At 39.3% G+C, this 17,749-nt stretch overlaps 1 protein-coding gene across 1 annotated transcript; it reads right to left on the reverse strand.

Moving 5' to 3' along the window:
• Positions 1 to 234: 234 nt before the first annotated feature.
• SMNDC1 (survival motor neuron domain containing 1) lies at positions 235 to 17,616 on the reverse strand. Its single transcript, XM_081955822.1, has 6 exons — positions 17,436 to 17,616; positions 12,398 to 12,517; positions 7,450 to 7,592; positions 4,764 to 4,925; positions 2,854 to 3,007; positions 235 to 2,102 (listed from the first exon to the last, which is right to left on the reverse strand). Exons 2-6 carry the CDS (start codon positions 12,515 to 12,517, stop codon positions 1,965 to 1,967), a joined length of 717 nt encoding a protein of 238 aa, XP_081811948.1. The 5' UTR covers positions 17,436 to 17,616; the 3' UTR covers positions 235 to 1,964.
• Positions 17,617 to 17,749: the final 133 nt, after the last annotated feature.

The following is a 17,749-nucleotide window of genomic DNA, read 5'->3' on the forward strand; positions in this document are numbered from 1 at the left end:
GAAGGTACTTATTTATCTATAAAATATTTTATAACACAACGTTTGCAACTATGTTGTTCAGTTAGTACCCAAAGGCTCAAAATATAGTCAGGTCCAGGACATATCATACCTTTATAAGAGCATTTTCCTCATAAATGGTAAAATCTACCAGGGTTACCCATTTCTCCTCCTCTTTAGTAATGCTAAATCAACTTCTATCAAATCATTTTAACAAGGTTTTATGGACATAGCAAACAGATTTTAAACACTTTATTTTAATAAAAGTTACATACAAAATTGAGATCAACACAGTAATAAAAATTATTTTGCCTTTTTGTTGAGGGGAAGAATCTATAGGTGGATTATAATCTATTAGTTATGGATTTAAATGCAGATAAACTGGCAGACTTTCACTAATGAATGTATCAACAAGTATTGATGTTACCTGATTTTAATTCAGAAAACAAATTACAAAAGGGAACTACAATGTAACAGACATAAGCAATGACGGCCAGATTAATGAGCAAGAATTACTTCTGAATTATTTAATAAGAGTAATAACTAAATTCACTCTTGTTCATTAACACCATATTTTACAAAAATATTTATCTACACTGTATACAGGGCTATACATTAACTTTTTCTCTCAAACACATTTGCAAGATTAAAAGATGTCATTACTACCCTAAGCATTACACACAGCGAAGGGAAGCAATTTCATCCAGAAGAGACAAGAATGTTTGAACATTTACACATGGTTTTCCAGATAAAATCAAGAACGTTCAGCTAAAGTAATACAGTTGGATTGTGGCATTATTGGGAGACAACACCAACTATACTTAAGTATAGCTGGATCAACTGTAAAACTGAGTAAGCAGTAAATGACTCTTTGCAGTATGTTAAATTACTGCATCACAATAAGCCATTAAGTTTTCAATGGAAATAACTTACAAATGTATAATTCATATCTCCCAGTTTTAAAGTGCTAGTCCATCCTTGAAAATTACTGAGGAAAACTTATGCAGCTCATAACTAAATCCTTATTAACTTTAACTTCTATAAATACACTTTCCAGTTTGCCAGTGCTAAGCATGTTTTTTTTTCTGGAGATATCCTGCTTTTTTCCAGACTTACAAAATTTGATCTTTAGAAACGCAATACAGTTCCTAATATTTTTTCACTCCAGAGAGACAAGAAAACTCACTGTCACTCATGAGTTTTTTTTAACTATAACAAAATGTTTGGCAGGTTTCTAAGATACTCCATACTCAATATTAAGGTCTCATATGTAATTAGGGTGGGGGAATCTCCAAGTTCTTGTAACAGGTTTGGACTGTCTTAGGAAGTTATGATACATTTTGATGCTAGTTAAACCATTGGATAATCACACAGCACTAATGAAAGGATGTGTGATTTGGGACCAAACCCTCATCTTGAGGAAACAGTCATTGTTAAGCCTAAATTCTGTTTAGCTATCTTTTCCAAGATTGTAGATATAGGGTTCTGCTTTTTCAGATGAAAAACCCTTCCTTTCAGCACATTCCAGTCTATATTTAATCAGAGTAAAATCCCAATAAATATTTCAACTGAATTATTTCTGAATAAAAAACAATAGTGCTCTTGTAGGAAGGTAACAGGACTGTTAGACATCAAACAGAACAAAACTATGGGATAATTATTTTATTATATCCTTGTTTGCTTGGCAGTATTCTCAGTATGTGCCTGAGTAAAGACACTGTATCAGATTGAAGGCTTCAAAATATTGCAAAGGGCATTTCTTCAACACTCTAACTTGTGCATATCTATACAAAATTTTAGAACAATAACGGGGTCATGTGAATATTTGTAATAATTAAGGCTTGTACCAGCAAAAGCCAAGTGATGGCAACACCATTTTCATTACGCACCAATTGTTTACTGTTAGAAAAATATAACAATAAAAAGATAAATGTAAAGCCCTGCAAATATGTCAATTTCCCCCTTAATTACTGGGGCATCAAATGTCTGACATTGTACTTCGATGTATCTTGATACTGTGTCATAGGTTTGTCTGCAATTCCACAAGTCCCAACGCCAACCTTTCCTGTAACGCTCTCAGGAGAAGCAAAGATGCTCCGCTTTACCTATGGAACAAATTAAAAATACAATTTTAATTACTTTCAAAATGCAACAAATAATAAATTACTGTAACAATAATGCAGTTTATCAGTGATTAAGTATTCCTGAATCATATAAATTTTATCTATTTGGCTTATTTCTATGCAAAGAGATTGATTACATTATATTTCACTGGGCCACAGAAAACTTAACAATCTGAGATACACAAAACATCATTATGGATTATAACAGAATAAAAGCCTTGTCATGCAAAACATTTCAAATTAAAAATGTTCTGTGAACAGGCTCCTTTGATTATTTTGGAAATATTCTGAACTCAAAATAACAGGTTCAAATTCAAACTATAGAGCTATTCTAAACACCAAATAACTCTGGGGTGATCACTACATCTATTTTAGTCTCAGAACTACTGGAATTCAAAATATTTTGCTTACCTCTTTGCCCTAGAGCTTTATAACCCTGCATCTTTAACTTTTCTATTAATTTATCTTGTAAAATTGCAAATTACCCCAAACTGTTAAAAGTATGAAAAAAATGCTATTACGAAATCTCTATATTTCTTTTGGAAAGATTTTCAGGAAATGGTTTGTCATTTCTTTCTTATAAGGCTGAAAGAAAATGGCTGGTTCAAAGTCATCTAGTTGGCTCTTTCTGCCTAAGACAGAACTAAGAGTCACAATCTGGTTTCCAGCCTAGTGACCATCATAGCAACCTGGTTGTCATAACTCTATACCACCAATACACTAAGATACGCACCTGGCCTTTTTTGTTTTTTGAATATGCTCTATTGTTGAACTGCTGCCATTTGACTTTCTGATCTTCTCGTTCCTGTTCTAGTTCTTTGATACGCTGGGCCTTTTTCAAAGCTTTCTTCTTTTTATATTCTCGTTGCTGAGCAATCATTTCTTTTCTAAAAAGTAAAATATCACTGAAGGTTACTTAGGTAGTTCATAACCTAGTTACCTAACCTAATTTGTTATAAATTCACTTTTATTCTCAGACACGTAGACAAAAGCAAGGATACACTCATTAAGAGAGTCTCACCTTGGACTAGGTGAATGTAAAGACAAACTCAGTACAATGGGCTTCAGCTGTCCACGCCTATTTCATTCTCCAGCTGCAGAGAGTGCTGTCATTCCTTCTGTAAAGCAATCTGTGCATTGCAAGTTTCAATAAAGCACAGCAATCCTACTTTCATACACTACTAACAAAGCTCTTTTAGAAGTCAGCTGAAGCTAGTCAGTTACTTCTTGCAAATGGAACAACTCTAGAACTAATTCAAAATTTGTTCCAAGGTAAGTACATTTTTTCACAAGCCTAAAGCACTTTGTATAGAAAATACTTAATCCTGATTGAGTGTTACAGGATTTCTTTTATTCATCAAATTCTTATTAAAAAACTTCAGCCATAGAGCAAACACAAGCTTTACAGCTAATAGCATTTGTTATAGTTCAATCTTTCTGAACCCGGAATAAATTCCATTATCCACAGACAGAATCAAATTACAGAAGACTGATTTGAACAGTCAACATAATCCTGAATTTAGGTGCTACACATTCAGTTCCAAAGTAGTAGATGCCTGTTTTGATTTTGCAAAAAATTAGTATAAAACATATGCCGTCCACTGATTAACAGGAAAAAAAATCACAAATGGCTGAAACTTCTTTACACCTCTACAGAACGGCATGATATTAGTTCACTGCTACATATGTTTACTGAAATAATGAAAACTAATTTTAAAGAAACGTGTAGAAAAGTTACAGATAGGTTCCTTAAATACTGATTTATTTTATTTTAGAAAAGTGATTATAATTATACTACTTACTATTTGGTTACATTTTGCCAACTTCTACTTATGTTAAGGTATTTGATAAAATAGAAATCTTTACAAAGGAAGGTGGTGGAAGTGATGGTGGTGACAATAAGGATTTTCTCTTCCCAATTCACATTCATATCCTTGATAAAGCCAATGGATTCCTATATCAGGAACTGGTGATCTATGAGTGGAGTTTTCTAAGGGGAAACCTCATGGCTCTTTGAGAAGATTAATGCACTGCAGTGGGCAACAACTTTATAGTTTTCACAAGTTTGCTTGGGTGGCTGCAACCAACTTCCAAAGGAAATGCCCTTCAACAGGTCTCAATGTCTACCTGGCACTATGGCAGAATAGAGAAGAACAGCACCAATGTTACATAATGATGTAAGTTACAACACACTGCAGGCCTCCATAGTGTCATAGTTTCTGTGTGGAAATGAGCCGCAGCAGATGAACAAAATCCTATGATTAGATGGTACACCTATCATTTCCACTTCACTCCCCCCTCCCCATTGTCTTTGTATATTACAAAGCAATGCAGCCCTTTTACAGTTCTGCAAACAATTCACAAACTTTCCCTGCTCATTTGAAGGTGATTCAGGGGGATTTTACTTTGTCTCATGCAGCCAAATTCAGCCCAAATTATCCTGCTTAATTAGCACACACATATAGCCAGAACACCTACATGGGTTTGAATTTATTTTTTTATTTTTTTTTAAAAAAAATATTTATCTTCAACCTTATCTATATGTACTTTCTGAATGAGGGTACCCATCAACATTTCAATTGCAGCACTTTTTTTAGATTGAATACCATGCATTAAACAATAGAAACAATTTCCATCACTTACTTGGACATAGGCTTGTTGCCACTATCTTCCTTTGTTTTCCTTCCCTCTTCCACAGGCTTCAAATTGAGTAGAGGTGTGACTTCAGCATTACCATATCCTGAGAACGTGATTGCAGCTGTACCATTCTCTTCATCTATCTCTTCAATTTCAGCTTCATAACACCTGTAAAGATATCATGGCTGTAAGCATGTGAGTAAAGGTTTAAGACTCAACCCTGCAAAATTTAAACATGCAATGATTACATTTCAATATATTTCTGATTGACAGTGGATTGAAATAGACAATGTAATTCTGAGAGTTATTCTTTTATGGCATTCATTTACATTTACTTTCTTAGCATGAGTTAACTCATGTTGATCTTAACCCTATTGAATAAAATAGGATTTATTTCTGAGCAATTATGTATAGGATTCCACTGTTAAACTCTAAATTAACAACTATCACAATGACATATCTCTTCCTAGAAATAAAGACAGAATTACTGATATTCAAAGAACATACTTAAGAAAATCATGACAATAATTGTGATCTATTAGTGGCAATAATATAGATTATAAAGGTGGTTATCCAGTTTTTTTCTGTCACCTCACCTCAAAATAATCTAATATAATCATACATTAAAATACGTATATATGTATTTTGTAAGTGTACAATTCACGCTCCAAACTGCATACTGCTTCCCTAATTAATTTATATCCTATTTTATTATTTTAACATTACTCAAGGTGGCAAACATACTAATATTCCTTCTTCCTATCTTTTTCCTCACGACAACTCTGTGAGGTGAACTGGACTGAGACTGGTACAAAATCAGTCAGTTCTCATGCCTAAGGCGGGACTATAATTCAGTCTCCTGGTTTCTAGTCTGATGCCTTAGCTACTAGATTAACTGGCTGTAATACCAATTTTTTTGCTTCCGGAATATCCGAGGAATTGTACGGTCTATCTGTCTTAGTTAAGGTTGCAGAAATTCTCCTGGTCAAAATGGACCCTTTAGCTTCAAAAAAATTCAGGTACCCACTTCAGCCCCGGGAAAACTCTTGGCTGCTCCCAAATCAAGTCATTCTCCTCATTTTGAACTCTGCAAAGCATCACTTTTTCTTTCCTATTCCACTAAGCCATCTCAAAAGTCTAAACAGTTTAGTTCAACACACTAGAGTGACCCTTGACACTCCACTCTCTGCAGCTTTTGGAAACTGCAAATGCGATCTATACTTCAGTGGCCATAAGGAAACTGAACATTGAAACTATGTCATCTAAGTAACAAAAATAGAAACCAACACATAATAGAATTGTTATTGTTGAGAAAAAAGGATGCAAGATGAGTGGCATATTATATTTAATCAATAAAATGAATAAAACAGTAATTTCCTTCAGATGGAAGAATTCCATAGGCCACTAAAAAGGCAGCTCATTAATATTAGCGTTAAGCTCAGGAATCAAAGCTTGCCTTTTGCTCACTCCATCATACATTGAGTCTTTTATTGTAAAAAGAATACTCTCCAGCTACAGTATTCCCTTCCCTAATTATTTTGGAGGAAAGAAATACTCCTGTCAGAGATTTGGTTTGATGCCTTCAACTCTGTCTGCTCCCTACAATGTAGGTAGTCCTCAACTTATGACCACAATTGAAACCAGAATTTCCCTTGTTAAGCATGACAATTGTTAAGTGAGTCATACCCAATTTTACAACTTTTTGACATGGTTGTTAAGCAAATCACTGTAGTTGTTAACTGAATCATGTGGTTGTTAAGTGAATCAGACTTCTGTCATTGACTCTGTCAGAGGTTAATTGGGAAGGTTGCAGGTGGGGATCACATGGTTCCAGGACGCTGCAACTGTTGCATGATCCTGGGTTACTGCAACTGTAGCATGCCAGTTGCCAAGCACCCAAATTTTGATCACATGTCTACATCAGTTGTAAACGTGAGAACTGGTTGTAAGTCACTATTTTTTATGCCGTTGTAATTCTGAACGGTCATAAATGAATGGTTGTAAGTTTAGGACTACCTGAGAATCGCAGAAGGATTGAGCCTTATAATGGCGTCAAAGCAACACAGAGAGAAGACATTTTTCAAAGTACCATTCTTCTATATGAACATATAACAGTAAACAAAGTAATCTGCCATTTCTGAGCCCAATCCTTTCATTTTTTAAAAATGTGTTTGTTATAAAGAAAGAAAAATTGGCATGGACAGCAGATTCTTCTTTGGCTTCTTCTCTTCTGATATGCACTACTCTTTTCCCATGGCTCCATTTTTTTCTCCAAATCATATTCTTAGCATTTTCCTCTCAATTAGTAATGAAAAGTGTTATCACTCCATTACTGTATTCCAAATTTTAAGTTATTAGAAATTGTATTAATATAGGCTACAAACTAAGCAAAATTGGAGTTTACTAACACTATATGTTCCCAAATAATCTATTTGTTTAAGATACATATTTATACCTGCACTCCCTTTAACTAGCCATCCTCATCTTGGTACTCTCCATACTTTGGTCATTATACTGGCTGATGACAAATTATAATTTAAAAGACACCAGAACTGACTACTGTACATTACTATTTTTGCCAAGCTGGTGTTTACCATGATGGAGACGGGGAGAATATAAACCAAAGGGAAGTATCTTACCATGAAATTGTATTATTTCATGTAACTGTACAGAACTTGTTTTCTACACTTACTGTCCATCTTCACTCCATATTGCCATACATCTGTCTCCAACTTTCCAAGTGTGACTGGGGAGGGCAGACGCAGAACTATCAGAATTTGCAAGAGTTTCTGAAGGTTGTGTTGAAAGGAGGTCTTTAGTTAGCTCTATAACTTCCTGATGGCAGAAAAAAGCAATAATTTAAACATTAAGTATCTCTCCCTTATACCCACAACTTTTGAAAAGTATTTACCAATTGCAGTGTATACAGTAACAGTCTGAAAGCACACAAAACTTTATTTACAGTACAATATTTCAAAGTCAATCCCTAAAAGGTGCCCCAAAGTCAATGAGATAGCAAATACAGCCCTCGGCTGCAGCCCTTAAAGTAGCAGCATCTCTTTACTAGGAAAATATGGTCAACCTGCCAACTACTGCATGACTCATGTAACAACTGCCTTTTCCTAATCCTAGGAAAAGACTTGCCTGTTTTAATGAAAGGCACTCATGTCTCCGTAGACTTTTAAGTAATTTTAGAATTGAATCTGAAATATTACATAGCCTAGTCTTTTTTAATATTTCTTAGGAAATATCACACTATATTCATAGCATATATGAACAATTTCGTACAAATATCTCATTCTGTATCATATCATTATATTTCAGCTAATATAACAGAAGCAGAAAGAATAAGAAATAAGAAAAGTATTCTGGGTTGTTGTTGTTTTTACATTTTTTTATTAAAAATAATTAGGCACAAAATATCTATGTATTCTAGGAAGCAGCAAAATACAATTTTAATATATATAAAACATACTTCAATAAAATAGGCAAAATAATTGGGATTTTCAGATTCTGTGCTAAAGCAGGAATAACCAAACTTTTAAATGTGCGTGTGCACGCGTGCACCCCCCCCCCATTTTTTTCATACTGTAAGACCATAAGATGCACCTGAGTTTAGAGGAGGAAAACAAGAAGAAAAAAAAAATCAGGCGGAGCCTGAAAGGACCAGATAGGTGTCCTCTCATAAGCCAGCTCTTGACTCCTGCACTGTGGAAAAGAGACAGAAGAGGCGGCAATGACAAAGACAGAAGCAGCAGGATTCAGCACTGTAAAAGGACTCCACCACTGCAGCCTGGCTTCTATTCACCAAAGGACCAGCACAATCCACCTTTTGGGGAGGGGGGGGTGCGTCTTATAGAGCGAAAAATACGGTGTGTGTGTGTAACGTAAAAAGTTTTAAAACAGTTTTAAATAGAACATCTGTAAAAAACTATTGTACCTGCATTTTTAACAGATTATCATTATCTACTGAAGGTACACAACATAACCTTTCCACAACTAGTCGGATCCAGCTATGTTGGGGCTACTTATCTACACCAGTGTTTCTTAAAGTGTGGGGTGCAACCCAGAGGCTGTGAATGACCCACTGCATTTTTTTTTAAAAGAAGGATTGACCAGGTGTGAAGATCCAAGACTTCTATGCAAAACTCTGACCTCTCCTAAATGGGAGAGATATTTACAAGAATAAATCTAAAAGGGAAATGTCAATATTGGACTTATGTCACTGTCACTGGATTGGGAGAGAATATAAAAAGAAACTTTATGAAAATTGAAACATTAATAACAGCACTGTAACAGAACTGATTTAAGGCAATACAAACCTACTTCTTTCTTCTTTTCCACAATTTTTGAGTTAGACTGACTGCTTTCAAAATGAAACCCAGCTTTTATCAATTATGAAACCAACAAGTCACCCTTCTCATCAAAAATAAGGCTTTACATTTTATTGGGTCCTTTTGCTTATTTCCAATGCAATGGTTTCTATTGAAGTTGTTTTATTTGATATATGGGTAAAATTGTAATGATTAAAAGTGGCATATTTTGCCAAACTTTAACTCCAATGAAATAATTAATTTTATTTCCGCAGGGACCCTAAAAGATAACGGTTTTCGAAGGGCTATAGTGCATGAAAAAAAAAAAGTCAAAAAGCCGTTTTTGAAATATTGATCAAATCTGACCCAATGAAAGGGAAAAAAAGAAATAGGTTGTGATGCAAAAATGGATGTAAACAGAATATTTTCATACAAAAATATTTAAATAATTTTACTATTACTCATCTTTTTAAAAATGTACTCTATTATGACTTTCACCCCGCTGTGTTTTTATGCACCCTAAAGTTGAACTATGATTAATTCAAATGTTAGTCACCTTTGAATTACAAGCTACACAGCATTTTAAAAAAATTGTTAAAAATTCACAAAGCCTATGTGATTTCAGAATCTTACCATTTGAATGTATTTCCCTTAGTGAGCACATCACACATTAAACAATCCCTGCTTAACTGACTGCTGTAGGATAGTATAACTGGGGATATTTTAACACTCAAAAAAGATACTGTGAAAAATGACTCATTAAAAATAGATCAGAAAGATGGCAAATACTAGCTTAAAATGTGTTTTCAATATGCTCTTACCCAGAACAAAATTACTTTAAAATGATACTTTATATAATGTATAATACTAAACTAGACTTCAAAATATTTTTATTTATAATCATACTTATGCGATTGTAGACTACTGTGTTTCCCCGAAAATATAACCTGTCCTGAAACTAACGCCTTGCCACATTTTTCGCATGGGCAAAAATATACGCCCACCCCCGAAAATAAGCCCCCTGGACAACCTCCCTTCTGGCCAGGCAGAACACCGCTCACCAATCTAGCGGTATCCCAAAGGCGCCAAGCCATGGGACGGGGGGGAGGCGCTCACATTGCTTGCTGCCTTTGGGATACCGCTATGTTGGGGAGTGGCGTTCTGCCTGGCTGGAGGGGAGGGTTGCTAGGCAGCTGCTCCCTTGCAAGTGCTCCCAAAGAGGCGGGCACAGCCTCAGGGGCGAAGCAGCCATGAGATGACCATGCTCACAAGCGACCGCCATTCACTGACCTAGGGGGTATCCCTAAGGTGCCAAGGCACATGGCTCTCTGGCTGCTCCCCAGCTCCCGCGGCTTGGCACATTAGGGATACCCCCTAGGTCAATGATGGTGAACCTATGGCACGCGGAGCCATTTGTCAGGGCACGCGAGGCGCTGCCTGTCAGCTGGCCAGCGCGCATGCGCGCGCTGGCCAGCTGACTTCACCTTTTTAAAAGCTATTTTTCGCCTTCCCCAGGCTCCAGAGGCTTTATAGGAGCCTGAGGAGGGCGAAAAGAGCCTCCCCCGTCCCCCCGGAGGCTTCCCTAAAGCCTTCGGAACGCTTAAAACGACCCTCCGTGCAAACCGGAAGTGACATCCGGATTGCTCGGAGGGTCGTTTTAAGCGTTCCGAAGGCTTCAGGGACCGTCCGAGGCTTCCCTGACGCCTTTGGAGCGCTTAAAACCACCCTCCGAGCAACCCGGAAGTCCGGTTTGCTCGGAGGGTGGTTTTAAGCGTTCCAAAGGCTTCAGGGACCGTCCGAGGCTTCCCTGATGCCTTCGGAGCACTTAAAACCACCCTCCGAGCAATCTGGAAGTCACTTCCGGTTTGCTCAGAGGGTGGTTTTAAACGCTCCGAAGGCTTTAGGGAAGCCTCCGGACGGTCCCTGAAGCCTCCGGAGGGCCTCCGGGGGGTTGGGGGAGGCTCCTTTCACCCTCCCCAGGCTCCTATAAAGCCCCTGGAGCCTGGGGAGGGCGAAAAAAGCATGTAAAAATGGGGGGGGGTTGCACGTTGTGGGCGCATGCGCACTGGGGGGGGTGTCGCGCGTTGCATTATGGGTGCGGCACGCCCGCAATCGACCCCCCTGCGCTCCTACTTTTGGCACACGAGCCAAAAAAGGTTCGCCATCACTGCCCTAGGTCAGTGCATGGAGCTCTGCCCGGCTGGAGAAGGGGGTTGCGCGAGCACCTGTTCTGCCCCCAGCAAGCACGCCTCCCAGCCTCACCATGCTCTGGCCCAGCTCTCCCTGCAGAGCCAGGCCGTCGCGCTCCGAGCATAATTTCTTCTCCGGCTTCCAAACTCCAAAACTCGGCTGGCGAGTCTTCCAGCAGCGACTGCTCTAGGAGTGCACTCTATGGTTGTGGGCCGGCTGCTGAAAGACTCTCTGTCCGGCAGCCGGACCACAACCATACCGCGCACTCCTAGAGTGGCCGCTGCTGGAAGACTCGGCAGCCCGGTTTTGGAGTTTGGAAGCCGGAGAAGAAGTTATGCTTGGAGCTGCAGGGAGAGCTGGGCCAAGGCATGGTGAGGCTGGGTGGCATGCTTGCTGGGGGAGGAACAGGCGCTCGTGCAACCCCCTTCTCCAGCCAGGCAGAGCTCCATGCACTGACCTAGTGGGTATCCCTAATGGGCCAAGCCGCGGGAGCTGGGGAGCGGGCAGAGTGCCACATGCCTTGGCGCATTGGGGATACCCCCTAGGTCAGTGAATGGTGCTCTGCCCAGCTGGAGAGGGGGTTTGCCGGGAGGTTGCTCGTGAGCGTGGTCACCTCATGGCTGCTTTGTCCCTGAGGCTGTGCCCGGATCTTCAGGGAACAGCTGCCCGGCAACCCCAAAACAATAAGCCCTCCCCCTATAATAAGCCCAAGGCCATATTTCGTGAGGCAAAAGAAAATAGGACCCTGTCTTATTTTCGGGGAAACACGGTACAATCCTTTTAAGCAAATGATAGCCCTAGTTTTTCTGAAGCTAATTTAATCCATAAGAAAAACTTATTAATATTTACATAATAATTAATTTACTACTTTATACTTAATTAAACCTTAATCTTATTTTGGAACACATTCTGATTAAGATACTACTATTACAAACATAAAAACATAAGCAGTTCCTTGTTAGTTCAGACCCCTGGACCATCTACTCCAGCAGTCTCTCATAGTGGCTAACCAACTTCGCAAAGATATCCACTAGTCTCCTAGCAGATGGTCTTCAGAAGCAGTCAAATGCCATTCTGCAGAGCTCTTCTCTATATAGGAAACATTCAATTAGCAAATTATTTCTTCTCAGTTCTCACCTGCAAATCTTTCTTGAGTTTTAATAAATCTTCATTATCTCCATTTCCTGTCAAAGCAGCTTCAACTTGCTGTAACTGAGCTTTATAACTAGCTAATTGTTTTGCCAGGTCTTCTGACATCTACAAAAATAAAAAGAAGCTATAATATAAACCAAATTAATAGTATGTACAATTTAATGGCCAGATTATTCATTTATTTATTAATTAAGAATTTTATTTCAAACCCCTTGTTGTTCTGTATTTGACACCATAAGATAAAATGAATTGAGATTATCAGGCTGAATACTATAAATCTTTGTAATTAGCATAGTTAGTAATTATGAAAGAGTAATATAAATTTATATATTTTTGGATGGTTATTTATACATCAACCTCAATATGCTGATATCCGAACTAGAAACTGGACATGATTAAAAATGATTTAATAATAAAAATCCCAATAGAAAGAAAATAGTTTTATTAGCACTATACAGATGCTCAAAAGTTTGACATACAAACTTATCTTCTTTGTTAAAAAAAATAACATTTAAGCGAAAAATATGAGTAAAGCAGACATTGTTTCAGAAGGTATTAGAAAAATCCATTTGTATATTAATTAGACTCAAGTTTCATATGACGTAGATTTGAGAGACATAGATTTACTAGGCTACAAGAGAGTCATTCTTTTAATTCTGGTAATAACCACAAAAACAAAACCTAGAATTACCTTTCTACTACCAATTTGTAGGTCTATAAAAAGCTTTTTGCATATACAAACATTTTCTGCCTAGAAATGAAAACAGTGCTGCTTGATAGGCTACTATTTTTAATATTAACAGAAACTTGCAAAGAGGAACAATGAAGTACAATATTGAGCAGAATGGAATTTTGCAATGAATGTACTTCAAATAATGCAAGTTACATAAGTCTCCAAATGTTTTAGACTACACTTATAATTCCCCAGAAATATGGCGATAGGCTACGTGCTATTAACGATTTATATAGAAATAAAAATAAACATGAAGTAAGGGTAAGAAAAAGAGCAGATAAATATGTGTGAAAAGTTGGTTAAATAAAGGAAAAAGAAAAGAGATATAAATAAGTAACTCCCAATTTTTTTGGGAGCAGTCACTAAGAAACTTTATTTTTCCTACCTCTATAACAGTGGTTCTTAACCTTCCCAATGCCACGACCCTTTAATACAGTTCCTCATGTTGTGGTGACCCCTGAACATAAAATTATTTTCGTTGCTACTTCATAACTGTAATTTTGCTACTGTTATGAATTGTAATGTAAACATCTGATATGCAGGATGTATTTTCACTATTACAAATTGAACATAATTAAAGCATAGTGATTAATCACAAAAACAATATGTAATTATATATTGCGAAATACTGTATTTTCAATTACAAATAAATGAAATTTTGTCTTGAAGCATGATGTAGCATGGGTAAGTCTTAATATAACAACAGTAAACTACATTGCTACATTTTGCGACAGTATGTGCAATGTGAAATAGCAGAGCATTGTTCGGTGCATCTAACTTGTTGCACAGTTGCACAAAATGTGGTGAAACTCACTTAACGACGCTCTTGCTTAGCAACCAAAATTTTGGGTTCAATTGTGGTCATAAGTTCCCTTTTTCTTTCTTTCTTTTTCTTTCTTTCTTTCATCTCTCTCTCCCACTTTCTTTTTCTTTCTTCCTTTCTCTCTTTCTGTCTGTCTCTCTGTGGCTTTGTCTCTCTCTCTCTCTCTCCCTCCCTCTGTCTCTATCTGTCATTCTCTCTGTGTCTGTCTCTCTCTCTCTCTGTGTATCACTCTCTTTCTCTCCTCCCTCCATCTGTCACTGTGTGTGTGTTTCTTTGTCTGTCTGTCTCTCTCTCCGTTTTGTGTATCTGTCTGTCTGTCTGTCTGTCACTGTGTGTGTATGTGTGTCTGTCTCTCACTCACTCAATCACTCACTCTGTGTGTGTGTCTCTCTCTCTGTCTGTCTCTCCCTTCCTCCCTCCCCCCCCTCTCTCACTCACTCTCTCTCTCTCTCTCTCACACACACACAGACACACATACTGTAGTCACCTTGTCGAGTGTTCCAATCACATTTGAAACACTCAACAACTGGGCTGCATTTATGATTTTTTGCAGCATTCTGCAGTCATAGAACCAAAATATGTGGTTAAAAATACATGGCTGCGGCATTTTTCCCTGGGGGGCTCCGCAGAACATCCCAAGACCGATGCCACCACATCTCCCCTCTTCAGGGATGGGTCCTAATCAGATGGACGAGGCCCCTCTGGTCCCCCTCGCATTCATCTTCCGTCCACGGCCCCACACCATAGAAAACATAGGCGCGCGCACACTGCACGTAATTACAGCCTGGAGCAGGATCAAAGCCCCTCTCCCAACTGGCCCTTCCTCCCTCAGAGGACTTTGGAGGGAAGCTTCTGCAGAAGCCCAGGCAAGTGAGAACAAGTTCCCACCGTTAACAAAGACTCCGAGGCTGTAATTGTGCCGGGGGGGGGGGGGGCACGCCTATGTTTTCCACAGTGTGGAGCCTTGCCGAGGCTCTGCGTGGCCGGCGATGATTCCGGAGCCCATCTGGGAAGACGAGGAACATGATGGGCTCCGGAGTAATTACCAGCTGCCCAGAGCCTCGCCGCGGCTCCACGATGTGGAAAACATAGGCGCCCCCCCATACAATTACAGTGTCAGAGACTTCGTAACGATAGGAATTTGTTCTCACTCACCCAGGCTTCTGCAGAAGCTTTCCCCCAAAGCCCTCGGAGGGAGGAAGGGCCAGTTGGGAGAGGGGTTTCAGTCCTGCTCTGGGCTGTAATTGTGTGGTGCGTGCGCGCGCCCATGTTTTCCACGGTGTGGGGCCGCAGCTGGAAGGCAAGGAACGTGAAGGAGACCACCCGGGTCTCGTCCTTCTGAAGAGGGCCTGTCCCGAAGAGGGCAGATGTGGTGGCATCGGTCTTGGGATGTTCTGCGGAACCCCCCAGGGAAAACCGCCACGGGGAATGGCTTTTTAACCAGGCGGCCGTCAGAGAGAAGAAGGCAGCATGCGCCTGTGTCTTAGGCAACCCCTGTGAAAGAGTCATTCGATCCCCAAAGGGGTCGCGACCCACAGGTTGAGAATCGCTGCTCTATAAGGAGCATGGTACTTCCTTTCTTCCCATATTTAACCTTTTGAAATAAGGAAATCGCCATTTTGAACAAAAAGTCCAAAAGTATTATTGCCTCACCCCTGATCAAACAGATCAATTTTGCCATTTCTGCTAACTCCATTATCTTGACAATCCATTTCTTCCACTCTACATATTTCAAACTTTGCTCATAATCTTACTTCAGTTACCAGGTAAAAATCCAATCTCTCACAAGTCTTTTCTAATTGGCTATCCATAAAGTTCTGGTTTCATTTCAGTGTTGATCTTTAATATTCCTTCCATCATTATATGTATTTGTACCCAATGTTTTGATTGTTTCACAACTCCACTGTACATAGTCAAATGACACTTCACGTTTTCCATATTTCCAACATTAGTTGAAAGCATCTTTATATATCCTTTTTTTTCTGGGGTCATAGTGATAGGTCATAGGAGCTCTAATACAAAATCTTTGGAGAAATGAAGCCATCTATCCCAAGTTTATACAGACACCGGATTGCCTGCTTTTCATTATTTAAAATAGTGTGTAGTCATTTGTCAAAGATACAGTAAGAAATCCTAAATGTATAATACTGAAGCTTTTTATTCCACCATTCTTCCAATGCTAAGTTTCTAGCAAGGAAAACACTCTTGCATTTTGTGCAATCCATAGAAACCTTACTTCCCAAGCATAGATGCAGGGAACCATTGCTTTCCTGATGTTACTGACAAGTAAAAGATAAAAAAGCTGGCATTCTGCCTCTAGGAATGTTTCATTTTCAACAAAATCTTCTACTAGTCTGTAGGTAATAGATGGGATTGAGGCACCTGTTTCAAAAAGCACTGCTCACTTTGAAAACATAAAACCCAGTAGCAAATCAAATTCATCAATCTTTTATAGGATAACACAAAAATGTAGCAGTCCTTCCTTTCAACCTGGATGTCAGACAGGAATGTAGTAGTAATAGTCCTTATAGTAATGACAAAGATAAAATATAGAAATATTAGAAATAGAAAATCAGTAAAAACCAAGCTGATGTATTACGTACTGATAAAAGAGGCTGCAGTTAATTTGCCAGCATCTAAAGTGTTATTATATATAGTTAATATGAATAGTTAATAATTAATAATACAGCTAATATTAATCATTTAAAGAGGGATTTTCCTGTGAAAAAATAACTGTACAATTCACGAATTTGGCTTTATAGCAAACCTAGCTGTTATTTTCTGAAACACATAAACCAGCAGTTTATTTAAGCCAGGATTACTGCTTTTTTCTGGGGAGAGGGCAAAAAATAACGCACCCATTTTAAACGCTGTATGCCTGAACCTTATTCCATTGAAAACAAACGTGACCCCCTAGTTAAATGCATTAAACGCCCTTCATTATTTCTAAGTACAGCCAGTTACAAATGTATGTAACAAAATAGGGGGGAAATGTTTACAAAATCAGGAGCTGTGGCAACAAAGATTCCACCGAGAACACAGTGGGAGAAAGAAGAAAACAAGGGAGACAGAACCAAAGGCATCTTTCGGAGAATAAAAGAGGCCTTGGAGGAGCTGCTTAATACGGGAGAAGGGATTAAGGATGGAGGAAAGACGACGTCTATTTCCCCATAAACCTAAAAACCAGGAACAGGGTGCGAAGCGTCTGTCCCTGGATATTATTACTCCTGGGCTAAACTTGAGGGCTAGCCACCCAGGAAGGGAGTCCAAGGAATGGGCCTAGGCAGAAGAGAGAATGCGCCAAGCACCGAAGAATACAGGCAGGAAAAGGGGAAGGAGGGGCCTGAAAACCGGGGAAGAACAAAGACGGCTCCCCGCTCTCAGAGAGACGGGCGTTCAGAGCTCGTCCTTCCGTTCCCTTTGCGTCCAAATCGGGGAAGCGGACGGAGAAAAGGGCAGCCTCTCACCTTGGCCTTCGCACGCAGAAGGGCTTCTCTCCTTACTCCCGGCAGGCCTCAGGGAAACTGCGCGCGCTTGCCTTCCTGCGGCTCCTAGCGACCACGAACCACAAGCCGGAGGACGGAAGCCAACGCTCGCGAGAGCACGCAAGGCCGAGAAACCCGCGTTCAAACGGGAGCTCGGCTCACGTGACTCGGCGGAAGTGTAAAAGCGGGGGCTCCCTCTCCGCTCCTTCCCAATGTATTTCGGGTAATCAGGTCGCCATTTGTCGAGTCCTTCCTGTTGCGGGGGCGTAGAGCAGGGGGCGCGGGGGCAATGCCCA

The sequence above is a fragment of the Natrix helvetica genome (assembly GCF_964273705.1).
Source record: "Natrix helvetica genome assembly, chromosome: 5".
Taxonomy (NCBI): Eukaryota; Metazoa; Chordata; class Lepidosauria; order Squamata; family Natricidae; genus Natrix; species Natrix helvetica.

Excerpts from the sequence above, each read along its gene's own strand:
- SMNDC1 (XM_081955822.1), bottom strand. The coding sequence starts at position 12,517 with ATGTCAGAAGACCTGGCAAAACAATTAGCTAGTTATAAAGCTCAGTTA. Across the intron at positions 7,593-12,397 it reads AACTCAAGAAAGATTTGCAG|GAAGTTATAGAGCTAACTAA; the intron begins GTGAGAACTGAG and ends TTCTGCCATCAG. Across the intron at positions 2,103-2,853 it reads CAAAAAACAAAAAAGGCCAG|GTAAAGCGGAGCATCTTTGC; the intron begins GTGCGTATCTTA and ends TTTGTTCCATAG.